A 21,680-nucleotide genomic window follows, 5' to 3' on the forward strand; every position below is an offset into this window, starting at 1 on the left:
AAATTTTAGACGTTTTCTGAAATTTAACGTACTATAGAAGAATATGATTAAGCATAGAATTTTATTTCCTTTTAACTATAAGAGTGGAAAATCTGAAGAGTATTTGAAAACAATTTGAACATAACATCAAATTTTGGCTAAAGTAGTCAATATTTGAAATAGGATAATAGTTGTAATACTTTTATCTAAGTACATTAAATAAGAAATAAAGTTAAATTACAAACAAACAGTGGCGTAGCATGCTCAGTAATTTATTTAAATAAGTTGGGGAACGGATTTTCATTCATTCATAATTTTGGAGTCAATGGAATATATATGAATATGTACACACTGTCATCTCATTAATTTACCTGACGTAAGAAACAGGAGTTTTAGTGGATGGAGTTTACTTTGTTACCAACTATGTTAGTGTTAGTATAATGTTGCTGTTCTTGTTCTTTCCTGTTTTGCTTATTATCCCATTATAATATTCATTTTAAACTCATCCAAAGTTATCGAGTTAATTGAATTTTCTGATAATTTGATTGCTAGAGTGCTAGGAGCATTATGTTTGGCTGTAGACTAGAGATCAACGAAAAGAAATGGGTTTGAAGCTACCAGACAAGATTTTACAAAACAAGAAAATGCATATGATCTCCCAACACGTCCTTCTCTCCTATAGTTTTTTGTCAACCCCTCTCCTTGTTTTTCAACACTGGCCGGAACACCCACCAAAAGACTGATCTAGGTAGTCGGTACTAATCTTCCGCAACATTAAACCCGTTTAAAATTTATATTTGCGTTCGAATTATAATGGAATTATGAGTAAAATATCAAATTGTTACAAATACAGAAGTACAGAATATCATTCAGAGATTATCGACTCTAGATATGAAAAATATAGCCAACCCTATCACGAGTTTCTCCGATTCATTAGTTTTTATTAGTTGGAACACACACCAACGATTATGATGTATGAGCTTTCACTTCCTAAGAATATGAGCAGACGAACCCCAAGTAAAACAGTTTCTTCTCGTCATGTAATATCAAGTAGTCTATTGATATCTTCAAGTAATCACGTGTTATTTATTGTTCAGTTGCTTTTTTTGTCCGCCTCCTGCTCACTTAATGATTATTAAGTTCACCTTTGTCATTCATTTATATCTTATAAACGGTAGAAATGAGTTGCTACTCCGGGTTAATTTTTATTCTTGTCGTATTGGCTGTTCGTTAGGATCAATCTAAACTCTTGTACTCGAACGTGCAGTAAAATGCGTATTGAAGTTATTTAACATCTACTGACAACATTTGATGAGAGTGAATTCTTGACTTGCAATTCAGCCATGTTGGCGGTTTGATAGAGATGAATATTTTATTAGTGTTATTGTTGGCACTAGCCGACGTAGGCGAGCAACATTGTTTGGTAAATCTCAAGTGAATGGTTGCAAGTCAGGAATAGTTCTGAATTGAAATTGAAATTATCAAATGCTCAAATCAAACACTCTGCGTCGACTGCTCACTTCAATGTCTTAATCTATAGGTTAGTTTATCAACCACTTGCTTGTTAATTAAAATTATTTAACAATGATTGTAATTTGTATAGAAGTGATAAAGAACTTACCTTTTAGAAAGGAAAGTTACAACTCAGTATACGTAGGCACTGGATGTACGATTTGGCATTGTGAAAGTGGATTGTATTTTGGAATCATCAGAATATTCTAACCCACTATGAGAAAACTCAATTACTACGGTAGTTCTTACGAAGTGTCTATTTAGCTAGTTAAAGTCGCTGATATAATAACTCAAATTTTCTACCCCACAAATCTTTCGATAATCTTCCTCGTGATATAGTCGTTCATCACATGAATTTACCTAACGTGAGAAACAAGGAGTTTTAGTGGATGGAGTTGATTTTGTTAGTGTTAATAAGATGGTGCTGTTCTTGTCCTTTCCTGTTTTGCTTTATATCGTCATGATAATATTCATTTTAAACATTCAAAATGATCGGGTAAATTAAATTTCCTTAATGATTTGACTGCAAATGCTAGTTAACGTTGTGCTTCGGCTTAGATTGGTGATTAACAGAAAAGAAGACATGGCTTTGAAGCAATGACACAAAATTTTACAAGATGTACAAATCATGAAGCGCAATTGCCTAACTGGTTTCAATTTTGGCTTATGCTTTCATTCCAGTTATTTAAATATTGAGTTCACTGGTTCAATGATGTCATGCAATATGGCGGATAGTAAGAATTTGGATAGTCTTGTGGTTACGGACGAAATTTTGTCATTTAAAAGGTATTGAATTCCTTTTCAATATTAATTGTCAGTTCTTAAATATTTCATTACATTTTTTTCACTTTGTACTTCGTTGGCGTTAAGTTGACCTTTTGAAGTTGACAATCATTAGTCACCATGTTTTGAGACAAAGCCGAATAACAAAGAATCAGCAGAGGGCAAAATATTCTCCTTGCCTGTATTTGTGTGCTATTCGTATTTTTCCTTTTCTTTTTTGCTGATGCGGCATCGAATTAAATTAGAATTATACGTTGTAGTTTCTCTAAATTACGTTTTTACGAATAAATTAGAAAACCAAGAATCACAGGCAATTTGATATGTAGATCAAAAAGGTTTTGGTATGATCTGTGGTTTTATATTTGATGTCTTCAAGAAGTGAATCTTAGAGTTGAATTCCAGATATCAAAATTGTGAGTCGCCTTATCTGATATGATCAATGTAAAAAGTTTTAATATATTTTTGTCTGGTGATTAGTGTCCTTTAAAAAGTGATCTGATGTTGAAACTTAAGTCATTATGTGTTCCAGTCTTTGTGTAGAGTGATTTTTGTATAATTACAATGGTTGTATAGCTGTATATAAAATTAAAGTCAAAGTAATCCAGTCCAGTATCTTCATTCCATACTAGTTACTTTTATAATTGTGTGAAGATAGTATTTTTAGCAACTGGTCTTTTGATACTTCTTTGTTGTGCTTTTACACCATTTGTTCATCATTAAAGAAGATTCAACATTCAATTACAGGCTTCGACATACCTGCAATAAAACAATAAAATATTCATTATCTTAAAGGAAAAATCAGAAACGCGTGCCTACAATCAATACGTTTCTATAAGAGAAAAGTCAGAATCATTCGGATAAAAAGAAATTTCTATAAACATATTTAAATCTCTGCTTTAAATAATTGGTTGCAAATAAATCAATACACTTCTCTTTCATACAAAGTTCATATGTATATGTTTATGCAGTAGCGTAGTCAGTCTGACTTTACTCTCGCTATGCAAATATTTTTTGCATTTAATAAATACGACGAGTTGTTTTAAAATAAATGTGTTTCAACATCTTATGATTGCATCTTCAGTATAATAAGAATATTATGTATATGCATGATAATTTTATATAAGAGTAATATGATGCAGTGATACAATTATCAGTAGATTATAAATATTAAAATAAAATACTGGTTGGAACTAATTTATGAGTGTAATTACAGGCGGAATATAGTGTTAAAACGAAAAACGTGAACGTTGAGATTACGATTAGTTTTTATTTTTGTGAAATGTTTCTTTTAAAAAACCCCGTCGTATTTATTAAATGCGTAATATCAATAGTGTTTTTACGCAGTTGCGGCAAATATTTTTGTGTTTACTGACCTTAAGAACAATAGATTTCTAAAGAATGTCTTTATGAGTAAATGAATTGTTACATTTATTTATTTTTGGCTTCTTAGGATATTAAAAAAGGTCGTATGGTCCGTGATTCATGAAATATCGTGGCCGGTTCATGATGTTTCTAAAGATGTTCACAGTATGGTGGAAATTTTATCTAAAGTTGAACATTCACAAAGAGCTGCTGATGTAAATAGACCTGTCATTGTTATATGCAGGTTAAACACGTGTGACTCAAATATTAGCAAGTGATTAACCTCGTCGCTCTCGTGGTTATAATTTGGCGGTTTAAGGTCTAAGTGAAGATCTCTACAAGAATTTTGCAACAAACACAAAAATATTTATTTTCTTAATCCAGTGACGGAGCAGGTCACTGTGGTACCTATATTGCTATCTCAAATCTTGTGGACCGAGTCAAAACTGTCCAAGCGATTAATGCGTTCCAATGCATCAAGCTGATCCAGAATAGACGCCACAGTTCGTTGAAACAGCGGTAAGCTTGTCTTTATTATTCTCTTGAAGCCCCAATTGCATCAACACCCAGCGCTATTTTCATTAATGGACTATGCAGCCACTACAAAATAGACCATAAAAAATTTTTTATTATTGAATTCATGTTTGAAAGGGGATGTTGATGTTTGCTAACACTATGACACATTTATGATTAGGGTTGGGTGATATTTAGATAAATCGATTAATCGAAGTTATTGTCATGCTTGATGACTATCATGATATTGCTTTCCCTGTATGTACATTTAGCTTTATAGAATCAAAATGATTCTTTTTATTTCCGGAAAACGTAGCTCAAACATAAATTTACCAAATTAATACGATATAGTAAAGTACAAAAGCTAGACTAAATCACTGATATTTATGTATTGATGCGCTAAACAATGAAATTGCATGCTTTGCTTGCGCTGTGTGCCCGCTGCATTTGTGTCATCCGGTAACTGTTATTGAATATTGAGTAACTATCATAAAACTTTAGTTACTTTGTTGATTATGTTTAGTTCATTTTATTGATCAAAATTTAAAAATAATGTGGTGCATTTTGTTATCGTATTTATCGCGATATTATCGAATATCGTAATAATTTCCTAAAAAATAATCATGAGCTGAGATTTTTGATAATCGTCCAACGCTATTTATGATCATCGTATGTTGTATGGAAGTTACCGAATTTCTACTTTAAATATCGTGCTTGTATTCGAACTTTGCTCTCAGTAACGTATAATACCCTCATATTTGGTTGTGCTTTGTAAATCATCTGCATTGTTTCTTTAGAAATCTGTTGTTTTAATACAGTTAGTAAAGATTATTTACATAGCAAGACAAATTTGCAGGCTTTCTATGTTAATTGGTGCACGGTTGTTTTCGTTGCAGGGCTTGACATTTGGTTACCTGCAAGGAAAATTTTCCCAAATGCTTCGAAAATCTGGTCTGTAAGGACGTGTGGCTTAACCCACGTACGAGGCATTGCAGCTGCGTTCCGTTTATCGCAAACGTTCACTAGCCTCACGTGTGTATATTTCATCAAATCTTTGTTTTCGAAAATCTTTTTCAAATCTTTGAAAGTTTTTTACAAATCTTTAAAACCTTTAAAATGTTTTACAAACTTTTGTTTAGCCTTTGAAAATTTTTGTTTTACTTGAATCTACGAGATAGTTACTCATCAAAAGGCTTTCTTTCCGCGTATTTGACCAAATAACACGTCGCTTCCTCGACAACACCTTTTCCCAAAACCTCCCGTCATTACTGCTCACAAAAATCCATCTAATTCTGTCATTTTTTCACAGGTATGCATTCCATTCAAATACACACATAAATAAATCGCCTTAGTGCTGCCGCTTTTCCGCATGTACTAATGAAATTTGTTTTCCACCTTTCTTAACGTATATTTTCTTTCTCCCCTTTAAGGAAAAAGTTCTCAAACCTCAGAGATTGGATGTTGTGTGTTCATTAAAGTGTTATAGCTGTACGTATTGTATGTGGGTCAAATCACACGTCATTTACACATTGGATTTTCGTAGCACATGAGAATATCTCCAATTGAAGGTAACCAAATCTCACGCCTTGCGTCATCGTGCATTTTTGCTAACATAAACATGTCAGGAGATACCCCCAACATGGACGACTTTGAAAGAATTTCCTCTTCTCACGATTCATACAAACTCTCCTTTAATGAGAGCCTCATAATCAATAGCTACAAGTCTTCACTTATCGACAGTATAGCAAAAATACAGTAGAGCAAGTCCATTGAATTTTTTGTGCTACGTATATCTCATTGCGCGTATGATTACTATATTGGAAGCTAGTAAATTGACTTTTTTTGAGTAATAGGAGTGCTGAGCTGGCTAACGGCAGTCTGTTATCTAATTATATGTACAGCAGAAAGTTTCTCAGCAAAGTGGACCTTTGGTATGTTTCCTTTACTATGGCTTAACATCTGTCCAAGGCAGTTCTATTCAACTCTTTTAATTTCACTATATTTTGCTTCCTAACTTCGTAATTTATATAATCTATTTGACACCGTCTCATTTTGTATTCTAACACCTTATGTAAATATGATTATTTCTCATAACATCCTATTAAGCATGCAAAGCTACCGAACCTTCCGATTTGTTAAATACGGCCCTATAATGCGGCGGATGTTTAGTTTTATTTTATGTTTTTCTACGTGTTTCTGTGCACCTGTTCACTTCAGAATTGTTTTATATTGATGAGGAATATTTACTCTAAACGTCCCTAATGAATATTTTGATGAGAAAATACGTCAGTGAACGTCCCTGTGATAGCAAGAGGCCACCATGTTATTACTTAGTTAAATGCTGTTAATGACCTAATGTTGACAATGACCATATACAGTCTCTCAGATCTATAACAATTCAAACCAGCGGTTCATAACAGGTAATTTTACAAACAAATCTAAACAAATTTCGAAAACAAACAGCAAAAATTTGAAAACAAAAAGAAAACAGGAGAGAATGCCAACTTTTACAAAACAGCGAGGACAAAAAGTAAAGAAAGGCTTCGTTTCAGTTTAAATAATACTTTATAATAAACCTTTTATTAACTTGTTTATTCGCTCTTCGAGCCTGCGAGGTCTGCACATAAAGAATTAAATGATCCGATATTTCTCTTTAAAGAATTCGCGATTGCTTAATAAGGGACTTATTATACAACTAATTTTAATTTGGTATTTCAAAATTTATGTGTTTCTACATGCTTTTCCTTCCACCTGTTCACATCAAAACGTAGGCTTAACAACAACACTTTACAGCTAATTAACATAGCTAAGTTACGAAGAAAATTGTGAAAATTGCCTAAATTGAAATGATCCTTGCTTGTTGTAGTAGACTTTGATAATATCCAACAGAGTGGCTGTCCAATGCATCAACTAGAAGTTTGTTTTTTACCAAATTAAAATTAATATTGAAATGTTAAATTGTTGTTCTTAATTCTTTACCGCTGAACCCAATCACTTAAACCATTTTTCATTCATAAGTCATTATTCTTTGATGCATTATTTTTTTGCCATTTCTCTTTGTATTTGTGCTGCTGTCCTCTTGTGAACAGACACTTGTAAGCAATAAAAAAAAGCTGGTTTCATGTTGTAAATTTTATTGTATAGTTCGGTTCGACATAACTTGGTGTATTTGCGGTTACAATTTTTTACCAATGAATGTTAGTAAAAATTAAATTTAGTGTTAACAAAGTTAATATTTAAGAACTTAAAATACGCAATGGGAACAATATCATTTTTTGTCATTTAGCACTTGAAGTCATTAACCTGTTTTGCAGTGTTCACCCAGTTTAGATGCATTAATTTTGCTTCGGCGCTTTGTCTAAACAGAGGTAAAATATCAAAAACTTATCTTCTATAACATTGCTTCGTCAACCATTGTATTTATCTTAATTTTTCTTTGTTTCCAAATTTTATAACACATTTAAAGCATTATTGTCGATTCCTAAAGGGTAGGATTTGAGGCAAAACAAAATTCAATAAAATGTTAAATAATTGTGGCAGTCGGCATAAGTACATGTTTATATATTCTCAATACACGCTACTCCACACTGGAGGAAACAGCTTAGGCCAGCACTTACAAGTAAAACTTTGCGAAAACCACAATTCTATTGTTTACCATACTTGTACGAATATTCACTTTCTCTGTTTGTTTAAGGCGTATTTCTGCAGTTGCCTTTTTGTGTGCGTTTTTCAAACAAAGACGTAAAGACAATAAAAGAACAAAAGGTAAGATGTAATAAATTACGTTGGCTACAGTTGATGGTAAAACGAATGTTTGTTTATCCTCGTTGCTTTGTTAGCATTTAATATAGAGCAATTTTTTCCTTTGACAGAGTTTAGCAGCTTACATGATGCCGGCCTTCCCTCGAAGTATTGTGGTTTCAAAGGCTAAAGACATCAACTATTAAACGTTTTCATAGATCAGAATTGAGTCAATTTTTTTCATAATTCCGTGGAAATTGTATGCAATCCAGGAATAGGCGTATTGTTTCATTGTTGATGAGGGTATTTAGTCTAAACGTACCTATTGATTGTACTGACGAGGAATATTAAGTCTAAACGTCCTAATGAATACTTTGATGAGGAAATATGTCAGTAAACGTCCCTGTGATAGCAAGAGGCCACCATGTTATTACATAGTTAAATGTTGTTAATGACTTAATGTTGACAATGATCATATACAGTCTCTCAGATCTATAACAGTTCAAACCAGCGGTTCATAACAGGTAATTTTACAAACAAATCTAGACAAATTTCAAAAAACAAACAGCAAAAAATTTGAAAACAAAAAGAAAACAGGAGAGAATGCCAACTTTTACAAAACAGCGAGGACAAAAAGTAAATAAAGGCTTCGTTTCAGTTTAAATAATACTTTATAATAAACCTTTTATTAACTTGTTTATTCGCTCTTCGAGCCTGCGAGGTCTGCACATAAAGAATTAAATGATCCGATATTTCTCTTTAAAGAATTCGCGATTGCTTAATAAGGGACTTATTATACAACTAATTTTAATTTGGTATTTCAAAATTTATGTGTTTCTACATGCTTTTCCTTCCACCTGTTGACATCAAAACGTAGGCTTAACAACAACACTTTACAGCTAATTAACATAGCTAAGTTACGAAGAAAATTGTGAAAATTGCCTAAATTGAAATGATCCTTGCTTGTTGTAGTAGACTTTGATAATATCCAACAGAGTGGCTGTCCAATGCATCAACTAGAAGTTTGTTTTTTACCAAATTAAAATTAATATTGAAATGTTAAATTGTTGTTCTTAATTCTTTACCGCTGAACCCAATCACTTAAACCATTTTTCATTCATAAGTCATTATTCTTGAAGCGATGTTTTTCTTGTCATTTCTCACTGTATTTTCGCTGCTGTCGTATTGTGTCTATTGTTTAAACAAACACCTGTAGGCAATAAAGTTACAGCTGGTATTACGATGTAAATTTTACTGTATAGTTCGGTCCGACACAATTTGTTGTATTTAGGGCCTAAAATTTTGCTAATGACTGTCAGCAAAATTGAATTTACTGTTGGTAAAGTTGATAGTCAAAAACTTAAAATACGTTTTATATTGTAACAATATAATTTTTCGTCATTGAGCACTTGAAGTCATTAACCTGCTTTGCCGTGTTTGCCCACATTAGATGCATTATTTGTGCTTCGTTGCTTCGTAGCTATAGACAGAGGTAATTCTTTAAAATATCAAAAACTCTACCTTCTATAACATTACTTTGTCAACCAACAACAACATCCAAATTTCCAAACATTAAAGTATTATTGTTGATTCGTAAAGGATAGGATTTGACGCAAAACAAATTCTATAAAATGTTGAATAACTGGGGCAGATGGCATGAGTGTTTGTATATACTCAATATGGCACTGTACATTTGAGGAAACAGCCTTGGCCAGCAGTTGCAAGTAAAACGTTGCGAAAGCCACAACTCTGTTGTTCGTCTGACTTGTATGTATCTTAATTTTTCTCTGTTTGTTTAAGGTGTATATCTGCAGTCGCCTTATTGTGTCCGTTTTCAATTAATAAAAACAAAGGTAAGATGTGATGTAGTTGATAGTAAAACGGAAGTTTCCTTATCTTATTTATATTATTTAATACTGCAAATTTTTCTTCGACTGAGTTTGGCAAATAAGTGTTAATACAAACACCACACAACTTACGCCCCCAAATGATTTGATTCTTATAGTAAATGGAGAGATTTTTCATTTACCACAATACCTCCACGCTAGATGTAGGATTTGGGACAGGTTATCACATTAATGTTTTGATTCATATATTTATATACTATCATATTTTTGCTCAAATCTCTCAACTACCTCAAAAGCAAATCCTATTCCACTGTTTTGTAAAAATTTTGTTCTTTAGCGGAACCTGCGAAAAATTAAAAGAAATCCCTTAAGATTTTCAATTCTTATGGAGTATTCATTGTCATCAAGTACTCCACAAATAACTGCAAACAAAGGAATAAGCTTGAAAAATGTAAAAGTTGCACAACATTTCTACGATTTTCTGTGATATTTCTGTAAATTTTATAAAAGAATTTGAGCAATCTCAAGATAACGCTGAAACCCAAAACTACTTAGCTGCCCTTAATATCGACGTTCGTTTATTTCGTAAGCTCTTCCTCCTCAATAGAAAAAGCTCCGCGGTGCATGTAATGTAAATATCTAACACCCTTTCAACATTATTTTTGGTCATTATCTTTTGAAATTTTTAATTTATTTAGTTAATTTTCAACTGTAACTTTTGAATTTGTCAACTGAGCAATTTAGCTGTTTTATACCTGCTAATGTGTTGAATTCGATGAATTAAAAATTCGAATGAAAATCCAATACGGGTATAGCATTAGAGACAATACGGGTATAACTATACAGCTATAGAGGCTGCGTTACAAGAAATTGTAAAGTATTTTATGATTTCATAGGTTTTTTACATGTATCATGACATAACAGGAAATTGAAATGAAATAGCTAATGGGAAGCTCTGCATGCACAATTGTTATTTTCATATTCAGATAAAGAATTTTAACATCGTCTTGGGTTTTTAATCTATTGTATCTAAAATAAATGATTTGCTTGATTTTAATTTGATCTCGCTTTCTTCACTTCCTTGGCGCTATCCACTAAAAAGCATTTTTCATCGTTCAATAAATCTCTTGAAACACAAGAAGTTGAAATTTAGACTGAACCGAGTAAGAAGAATAAAGCATAAATTTAAAGTTAACCAAGTTTCATTATTTTAAAAAACTTATAACCACGTACCTATATAGTAGCTACAGTGGCTACCAATAAGAGAGCCATCATGCAGCCATATGAGACTAACTCGATCTATTTCTGAACAGTTTTTCTCGCTACACAATTTTGCTGAAATGACTTTTTTAGATAATGCTCATATATTGCTCAAAAATACGTTTTGATCGTGATCTGCTTGCATCACAGATGTAATTGTGACGTAGTCATTGTCGATCTAAATATAAATTTAAAGTCTTCTGTGATAACGTACATACATCCAACAATCAATTATAATTTAGAGCTTTACTGTATATCCTTGGATCTATGCAATGATGAGTTTAATGATATGGTGGTTATTGTGGCTGTTATTTGGTCAAGGGTTCACAATGAAAATGGGTTGGAATGAAGAACTTGAGTTTTGTGAGGAAGAATGGAAGAAATTTGTGGAGGACAAAATTGAAATCGATTCGAAATGCAACAATACTCGTACACGTTGTTGTGTTGAGGAGAAGAAATATCTTTTGGAGCGATTTAAAATGTATAGTGAAATATGTCCACTCGAAGGTAAAGTAAACAACAGTTCAGTTTACAGTAAGTACAAAACATCAACTGCAAATGTACTTGGCAAACAATCACAACACTTATATTACTGAGGTACTGTTTAATTTAAATATGTAATTGAAACCGTGTTCTTAGAAAGTGCAATAAAGTAAGGTACCTAAAGTAAATAGTTTGAACCCGTAAGGTACATGTTAAAGTACTCAACTGATTTGGATACACTAGCTTCAGAGCATTGACGCAGCATAATATCTCGTTCATTGTTCCTCTGTCTAGTTACAAAAGCAAAGTAATATGACAGTAGAGTCAAAAATAGTAATATATGCTTGTTATATGATAAAGTCTGTATAGTTATTGTCTATTTGGGTTTAAGGAGGACTTTCGATTCAATGTGAATAGTTTGTAACATTTTGTGGCCAAATGAGTGTCACTTTCTACTTGTTCTTTTTCTCTGGACAACCAGTTAAAGATAACTTAATTTTTTGTTAGGGACATGTGGATGCAGCCCGATTATTTTAAACTTTACTGTTTTCTTACACGTCCATAATGGTGATAGTCGTCTTTTACGAAGAGCAATATCCGAAAAATGGAAAGAATTACAAAACTTCACATGTTCACATAAGTACATAAATGAAAAAATAAAGAAGTTACATCTTACATCTTCTGTTAGCTTTGGAATCAGACAACACAAAATCGTTTACAAGTATGTTTTATACGGTGGAAAAAATCACATTTGTTATGTTGTCACCAACGTGAACGTAAAACGAGGTACATGCAAGGGCAGCTCATTTTAGTTTCTCCTGTGTCAGTTTAATTTATAGTAAACCAATGTGATTATAATGCTTCATATTCAACTTCGCTCAAATCCATACGACACTTTAACCTATATTCAATTCATCATGTACGTATACTCTTAAGTGAATTTCTTTGCAGTTTCAAAACTAATTGAATACACCCCGGAACAGCCAAGCATGTTTAATTCGTCATACATATATTAAATGTAGATCTGTGAAAGAGTAAAAGCTCAATTCAAGAGCGTGTCTTGGTTATTTTCGGGTTTATTGATTTTATTCATTAACGATCACGTTGGAAGATTTTGGTTGTTTGTTAATGGGTGTGAGGGTTAGGGTTAAGATGTTCATATATTGATCTGTGCTAGTTAAGCTTTATTATTATAATACAACGGTGATGCAATCTCGATTGTGATTGTCCAAAAGCCTTCAAATAATTGTCAATACACTATCACCTAGAAAAACATTGAAAATTACCTGTAGGTGACGAATTTTCTTTATGAGACAACTGTATATACAAGAAATATTTTGGTAGAATCTTCATCGAGACTTTCAAGTGTTTTACTCTGCTCAAATTATCGGGAATATAGACGAAAAACACCGAAAGTGTTAAACTGTTTGTCCAGAGAGTTTTCATCGCGTATTTACAGGAAATAGACGAAAGCGAACCGCAAAATTTTTCAATCAGACTGCAGTCAGCGCTATCCCCTCAGATTTGCTTCGGTAGATATCCAATTGACCTCGGTCTGAATATTCTTTTATATCATGCTCAACTTAATCCAAAATTGTTAAATATTTTAACGGGAGAATGTTCTTATATCACTTCAGTAGAAATAAATTTCGTTGTATATTAACCCTCTGTATAATATCCCTGTACATATTTGTATGCATCTCTCCTCTGCATGTATAAACCTTTATAAACCCGTAAAAAAGCCTCACGATTTTGTATAAGCCCTGGCATGATATTTATTTAAATTGTTTGGAATTTTAAATTGTGCAACTCTGGTATTCTTATTATCAAGAGCACTATTTCACAGCACAACTTAAATGAACTCCACCAAAAGAGTGTACAGCTTACAGAGTTCACAATTCAGTTTTACATTGAATTATATATTCCTTGTCTTCAAGTTTGAATAATACTAACCTAAATCATCAACTTTTTCTGGGCACAAATTTGTATAAGTGCTTAGATAAACTTCCTTTTCATCAAAACGAAAGTCATGGGAGTTTATACAGATGAAAAATCAGGTTCAGCAAACAATCTTAAAATATTTCAAATATTTCAATTGCGTAAACAAACCATAACTCTCCTTTTCCATCGTAACAGACCGTGCGCCGTGAAATTTTTATTAATTGATTTTTACACTTTTCAACTTGTTTGTAAAATTTTCAGTCTCCATGCCATTGAACTAAAATACATGGAACGCTACATCAAGCATATAATTGAACCATATTTTACGCTACACGCGAGATTTTACCCAAGACACGCGCGTTTAGTGTTTCGAGTTCCTCTCGCGGAGTAAAATTGATTGACTACACACTCGTGTCTGGGGTAAAGTCTTGCGTGTCTGGGGTAAAATGACGGCTTTAAAAATTATTAGGGTTTTGTATTACAGGTAGCGTTCCATGTATTTTAGCTCAATGCTCCATGCTGGATGCCTTAAATCTGCATACGCCATTATTTATAAAATGACTCTCAACAGCAATTGGTTTATTTAATTTTTTAGAAAGGTTGAATTTCAAGATGACTTTTTTTGGAGTGTTTTTTCCTATATTGATAGAATTCAGTATCCTAAATTATTTTTCATAAAGTCATATTATTTTTATATATATATTTTGTAGAGTGTGGTATTTTCAATCAATTTTATCATGTATCATTGTCCTTTTTCAGATACGAATGGATTTTTCATCAAACATGTTCAGTCAGGAAAGTGTGTTGGGGATAATTTACCCTTTAACATGCTGAATACAATGAATTATTTTGAGGAGTCAGCTTATTTTAAATTTTTACAATCTGGCTCCATCAATAGGTTGAATACAACAAGGTGTCTTGTGAGAGAAAGATACGGAATTTATGTGGAATTATCTGATGGAAATTTTAATGGAGAATGCGGAGCCATCAATGCCATAACCCAAACAAATTGGGGTGGTCTATTCTATTCACGCTATAATAAATGCATAGTAACTACAGAAGGTTTTCTCCACCTTAGACTGACCAGTTGTAAAAATGAAGAAGATCAGCGATTCAATTTTGGCAAGTGAGAATATTCAACCAGTTAGCGTATTTATACTTAAACTCTAATTAAAAGCCACTGCAAGGCCGCAGATATAGGAATGACGCCAGTGAAGTCACTGCCATCACATTTTTATCAAATCAACTTTTATTTTACAGGAATTCACAAATAAGCTTGTATAGATATGAATTTACTTATTTTTTGTGTGTCTTTAATAGGCTCAGTAACATGTGATGGAAAAAATATATCGGACGTTAGTTGTTCTAATAATCAATATATGGTGATAAAAGTTGCAGAATATCGTGGATTGCGAAAAGGAAGCATTTGTGGCTACAGTTATCACTACAGTTGTAGTGTCGATGTAACCTGTGACCTTAAAAATTACTGTGATGGTGAAAGGGAATGTAATATAACTGTTGATGATAATCATTTTCCTTCGAATATTTGTCCTGGTTTGGAGAAATATATTTACTTTGAATATCAATGTAACTACAAAAGTATGGCATACAAAAAAATTTGCAATCGTAAGTATTATATGGGCAGATTATATTTTACTTCTTATTAAAGAGCTTCGGGACAAATTTCGACCTTAATGGGCAATGGTATGGTGCTCATTTTTATACTATGTACGTTATCAATTTAGAAAAATTGACACAAATTTGAATTTTCGTCGGGTGTCTTCACCAGGCGTGGTTTGTTTATGCAGTTTTATCTCGTATTGTATAATTTAGTGTCTTTTTATAATGTGACATTTAAACTTGTGTCCTAAATATTTTTCATAAGTTTAATGGTTTGGTGAATTTTGTGTTTTTAGTTTGTTAATGCAAACTTTGTTCATGGAAACATATCTTCTTCCAGTCAATTTTATTTTTCAAATCTATTTCTTTTTTAAAATCTTTTGGCCATTCTATGTAGGCTAAAAGTAACATTTACAATTGCATTTGTATTCATATTTTCATGATTTCACACTACAGAATTTTTACATATACTGTATATATATACAAAGATAGATTCATTACAATTCCTATGAATTGGGAAGCTAAACGCAGCGCTCACCTATAAAAAACGGTATTTGTTCTGGTTTCATTAATGATTCACATAATCACTTAGACACATTTTGTTGTGATTCGTGTTTACAACACAAGAGAAAAGTTCTCAGTTCAACCTATTTGCCTGTAGTTCATTGTCAACTTAAAAGTTAAAATCAAAACAGTGCTTACCAACTTTAAGTGTAAATCTATAAGATACTGTGTCCATCAGAATGTGGAAAACATTTCTGGTTAAGTGCTTTCAAACTAAAATTTTTTTTAAGTTAATGTCACCTTCTGTGTTCTTCTGATATTCAAACTCCGTGTATATATTTTATTCATGGACGAGATTTGTCATATTTATGTTCATAAAACCACTTCTAAAAACACAGATTTCACTTTAAGATATGCGCCATTTTTTGTGTGTCTTTAATAGGCTCAGTAACATGTGATGGAAAAAATATATCCGACGTTAGTTGTTCCAATAATCAATATATGGTGATAAAAGTTGCAGAATATCGTGGATTGCGAAAAGGAAGCATTTGTGGCTACAGTTATCACTACAGTTGTAGTGTCGATGTAACCTGTGACCTTAAAAATTACTGTGATGGTGAAAGGGAATGTAATATAACTGTTGATGATAATCATTTTCCTTCGAATATTTGTCCTGGTTTGGAGAAATATCTTTACTTTGAATATCAATGTAACTACACAAGTATGCCATACAGAAAAATTTGCAATCGTAAGTATTATATGGGCAGATTATATTTTGCTTCTTATTAAAGAGCTTCGGGACAAATTTCGACCTTAATGCGCAATGGTATGGTGCTCATTTTTATACTATGTACGTTATCAATTTAGAAAAGTCGACACAAATTTGAATTTTCATCAGGTGTCTTCACCAGGCGTGGTTTTTTTATGCAGTTTTATCTCGTATTGTATCATTTAGTGTCTTTTTATAATGTGACATTTAAACTTGTGTCCTAAATATTTTTCATAAGTTTAATGGTTTGGTGAATTTTGTGTTTTTAGTTTGTTAATGCAAACTTTGTTCATGGAAACATATCTTCTTCCAGTCAATTTGATTTATCAAATCTATTTCTTTTTTAAAATCTTTTGGCCATTCTATGTAGGCCAAAAGTGACATTTACAATTGCATTTGTATTCATATTTTCATGACTTCACACTACAGAATTTTTACATATACTGTATATATATACAAAGATAGATTCATTACAATTCCTATGAATTGGGAAGCTAAACGCAGCGCTCACCTATAAAAAACGGTATTTGTTCTGGTTTCATTAATGATTCACATAATCACTTAGACACATTTTGTTGTGATTCGTGTTTACAACACAAGAGAAAAGTTCTCAGTTCAACTTATTTGCCTGTAGTTCATTGTCAACTTAAAGATTAAAATCAAAACAGTGCTTACCAACTTTAAGTGTAAATCTATAAGATACTGTGTCCATCAGAATGTGGAAAACATTTCTGGTTAAGTGCTTTCAAACTAAAATTTTTTAAGTTAATGTCACCTTCTGTGTTCTTCTGATATTCAAACTCCGTGTATATATTTTATTCATGGACGAGATTTGTCATATTTATGTTCATAAAACCACTTCTAAAACACAGATTTCACTTTAAGATATGCGCCATAATCACAATTAAAGGAAAAATAATTTTGATTTGTGTAGTTATGGATGTACGCCTGTCTAAGTCGAATCTTCCGAACGAAGGTGTCGTGAATGTTATTACCAAGTATAGAAACTTCACCATTTGCAACAAAGGTCTTTTGCACAAAATAAAGACGATTATTTGTAAACAACTTGGTTATCCTACCGCAGCATCTGGGGGAGGCTCAATGTCACTATCATCTTTGATGCATCAATCGTTTATACCTGGAATTGTCAAATGTGATGCTCGAGTGAACGATTTATCTCAATGTGCTATCACTCAAAATAATGATTGCTCTCAATACTCGTACGTTGCATGTAAGCATTCTCATTCAATTTTTTGAATGTATTAACGTATTGCAGGACACATTTAAATGACGTTAGAAAAGATTTTTAGCGAAGAATTTAAGGAATGAATGTGTTACTTTTGTGTTCTCAACTTACATCTGTCTATTGTTAAGCATCATGACTTACCTCTATCATCAAGACTTACATCTGACATCGTAGTGTCACTGTATTTTTCGCTGACTTGGAGAATTTCACAATTCTTCTTTTACATAACAAAAGAAATATAGCATCACAAAATATAAACGATCGCTACTCTTAAATAATAAATAATTAAAACAGGATTGCTGCGAATACTGAGGATTAAATTAATTTTACTCTTGCTACTTCATTTCGTGCTTCAAAAAATGTCCAATTGTCATTCCTCTGCAATACGATTGACGTTCACTCTTTAATGGAATTTAAATCGCTACGGTATTGTTGTTATTTGACAAGATACTTACGGTTTCTTGTCATAGCTGGCTTGATTCCAACTGGAATTTAACCTTATTTAATAAAAGCATGCAAAATCAGTCGTATTCCTCCAATATATCTTGTGCTCTTTTTCTTTCTTAAGAAAACAGTTTTAATTTTTCCAATTTTACGTGAATGGAGAACAATATGAGAGTGCACCATTGCTCTCTATCAAATCAAACCAGTTCTAATGTTATAATGCATTTCAACCAAATCCTTTTCTATTTAAGGTCATGTTTGTGATAATCCTCTATTAAAAAACGCAGAAAAATTCCCAGATTCTTGGTTTACTGCCTTCCCAAAGAGTCGTAGTGCTGCTAAAGCAAGAATATCCAGTGGTAGTTCATGGTGTGCTCCTGCTGCTAATGGCAGTCATTATCTTCAACTGAATTTTCCGAGTCTTTATACAGTTAACGTTATCACTATCTTTGGAGACAGTTCAAGTTCAAGCTTTGTAACTAAATATCACTTGCAGACAAACATTGATGGTGTGAACTGGAAATCTGAAAAATCCCAGAAGGTAACAGTAGACTTATCGAATTTGTATATTATAAATTTAAAGGAAATTTAAAAAGGAATGAAGTTATAAACTAAGTAAACTTTTAAATTGCTATTTATATACAAACTTGTGTGCAGATGTTGATTCAGTGGTGTAGCCGGCACGCAAAATTGCTGGTTCTATGTAAATTTCAGATCATTATCATTATTCATTTCTTTAGAGATCTATTGTTTTACAGTTAGTGAGCTCTGAGAAATTTACATATAGCACGACCAAATTTGTGGGCTAGCTACGTCACTGTGTTGATTGTCTTGGTTACTCCTGCACTACGAAGGACTCTTGCATTTGATTATAAAGTTTAAATTGTAGCTATGTGCATGATTTGAAGAGATACATAGACAATGCATAAACTACTCTCCTCTGGACAGCGTTAAACAAACCTTTCTTTTCTCTAACCTTGCTCTGCAAATACACGAAAATCAATTTTTTGTTTTATTCCAGATTTATCTAGGAAACAAAATGGTTACAATGATGCGGCTATAGAAAAGTTTTCTGGTGGCCTTAAATCCAAAGCTTTGCGAATCTTTCCATTGAAATTTGTTGGTGCACCGTGTTTACGAATTGAAATTTGTGGTGGAGGTAAGAGGTAGAAAAATATACCAGGTTTACTTTGCACTGTAAGCACTTAATTTTTCAATATATAAAGTTTTTTTCTCTGAGTATTAATTAAACATGAGTTAGTTGACAAAACAGAACAATTTTCCATGAAGGCTGAAGTGTTAGTTTCTTTCTCTGTTGAAATAAACTTATTGAAACAAGCCTTTTCAACATGCAGTTAAGTTTAACACGTGTTATTGGAGAAAAAGCAGAACACTTATTTCACTTAGGGGCTACAAATGGTTCAATTTGTAGATTTTTCTTTTATCGTGCAGACTTACTCCCAGACAAACCAACAGATCTCATTGCAACCAAATCTGCATCGACGTACCTCGAGATATCATGGAAACATCCCAAAAAAACTGGTGTAAAACTTGGTACAAATATCTCGAATCCTCTTACAAGATATCTATTGATTTTGCTGAAGGATACTATGATTGTTTTTGATAAAACTCTGGAGGTAACTGACAAAAAACCGTACAACATTACGAATCTTGTTCCTTACGCAACGTATAAAGTTAATGTAACCGCTGGCAATTCTGAAGGCTTTGGTAGATCAACTACAGCTACTTTTAGAACTGCTGAAGATGGTGAGTTCATATCAGTTTTTGTGTATACATATCGGCTGTTGTTGCATTGATGGTGTTATTGCCATAGACGACTTTTGAAAGCTCAAATCTTTTCTGGTCGACATTTACTTCAATCATGTTTTTTTTATACTGTATTATATTTAACAATGACAGTGTACACTTCTTTCTAAAGTGTATTTAATATTTTATATAAATCTTTAAAACAAATGTTTTTATTTTTGTTTAGTTCCCGAAGGTCCACCTTTAAATGTTCAAATTGTCGCCTTAAGCAGTTCATCGTTATCAGTTACGTGGGAGCCTCCAGACAAGAAGAAAACAAATGGAAAGATAGTCAATTACACTGTTTGTATTACACATTTGGAGAATGAAACCTGTTCAATGAAGTATATGATCGAGGAACAGCGTTTGGACATAAATAATGTGAAACCAGGGACAAAATATTATGTTCGTGTTTTAGCTTCTACAATAGTGGGATCTGGATGTTACAGCAATGTTACATGGGTATTTACAAATGGATGTAAGTTGTCTATGGTTTATGCACAGGTTTGTTTAAGATGATAAATTTATTCAAGTTTATTTATTTAGTGGCACCTGAACTGTCCACCAAGCAGATTGGAAATACGTTGACTTATTTGTTGCAAAATCCAAATGTGGAATATCGGTAACTATGTATTTTACTAGAGCAAATTATTGTAAAAACTTAAAGGAACTTAAAAGTATTTTTTGAGTTTTTCGGATTCATGGCTAAGTATAGGACACTTGGTTTCATGTGGGATTGAGGTAGTTTAAATATCTCTCTGGGGAAAGCTTTGATGACTCGTCGCTTTTCTTTGGCATTTCGGATGCATGCATAACATATATTTTAACCATTAATAAAAGCAGAAGTTATGCATGTATTTTAAAAAATGTTTTGCCTTAAATTTGCAGATATTTCTATGTAGTCGCGATGAAAAATGTCACAGAAGAGAGTCGACTGCCTTCTAACTTTAAAAACACAGACTTAGTGACTTATTCTAAGGCCATATCTTCCACACAACCAATGCCGTATATTGCTGCTGTAGTTTCTCTCAGAGACTTTAAGCCTGATTTTACACTTGGTGATGGTGACAACACAACACGGCGTTCCAATGGTGAAAATTATTATAATGGCCCGCTAAAGCCTGGCACTAGCTACAAAATATTTCAGCGCGTTTTCATAAATGATCAGGTGCGACCATTTATTTACGTTTTCATCAGCATTGATTGCTGCAATTTTTATTCAAATATAAATGTTCACTTCGTTTCAGGGTGATTATTATTCCACTGACTGGAGTCCAGTGGCAGCAACTGCCCAAAAGCACAAGTCTTCAGGTTTGTGTTTGCTTTCAATAGCATAAGGAAGTTTATCGATGTCTAAAGTGCAATGATTCAAGATCTTTGCAAATTTCAGTATAGTAAAATGCCTGAAAATTTTTAAAGATGAATATAGATTTTGTTTTATGATACAACCGATTTAATTCCTACAAATAACTGCCTTAGTGATTTTGTGTACCTCTTCTCTAATTTCATTGCGTTCCAAACCTAATTTATACCATAAATAAATCATGAGTAGTTAAAAGGGATGAATACATGAGGTGTGAGCGGTTACACCCTCAGCTTTACAAAATGATCGCTGAAAGACAATATTTGTTGGTAATGTTATGATTTGTCATTCAATTTTATCTTGTAGACGGTGGAAAAATTGGAGCCATTGCTGGTGCAGTTGTAGCTGCAATTTTGCTCATTATTTTGTCATATTGGTCATTCTTTTGTTAGGATCAATTCAAACTCTGCTACAGTGCAGTGAACTGCGTATTGTAGTTATTTGACGGCTACTAAAAGTTCTCAAAAATGGGGAAGTTGAATTTTTCATGAAATTATTAGACGTTTT

The 21,680-nt window shown here is 32.6% G+C and overlaps 1 protein-coding gene across 1 annotated transcript; it reads left to right on the forward strand.

Annotated features, from left to right (window-relative positions):
• The first annotated feature begins 7,451 nt into the window (after positions 1-7,451).
• LOC124455838 lies at positions 7,452-21,643 on the forward strand. The gene is made up of 16 exons (XM_047006457.1): positions 7,452-7,517; positions 7,844-7,914; positions 11,240-11,504; positions 11,988-12,266; positions 14,181-14,543; positions 14,742-15,020; positions 15,988-16,266; positions 17,249-17,545; positions 18,256-18,513; positions 19,026-19,163; positions 19,457-19,771; positions 19,998-20,288; positions 20,357-20,432; positions 20,699-20,978; positions 21,058-21,121; positions 21,480-21,643. Exons 3-16 carry the CDS (start codon positions 11,270-11,272, stop codon positions 21,563-21,565), a joined length of 3,240 nt encoding a protein of 1,079 aa, XP_046862413.1. The 5' UTR covers positions 7,452-7,517; positions 7,844-7,914; positions 11,240-11,269; the 3' UTR covers positions 21,566-21,643.
• Positions 21,644-21,680: the final 37 nt, after the last annotated feature.

The sequence above is a fragment of the Xenia sp. Carnegie-2017 genome, unplaced genomic scaffold, assembly GCF_021976095.1.
Source record: "Xenia sp. Carnegie-2017 unplaced genomic scaffold, XeniaSp_v1 HiC_scaffold_4, whole genome shotgun sequence".
In the NCBI taxonomy this organism is placed as follows: domain Eukaryota; kingdom Metazoa; phylum Cnidaria; class Anthozoa; order Malacalcyonacea; family Xeniidae; genus Xenia; species Xenia sp. Carnegie-2017.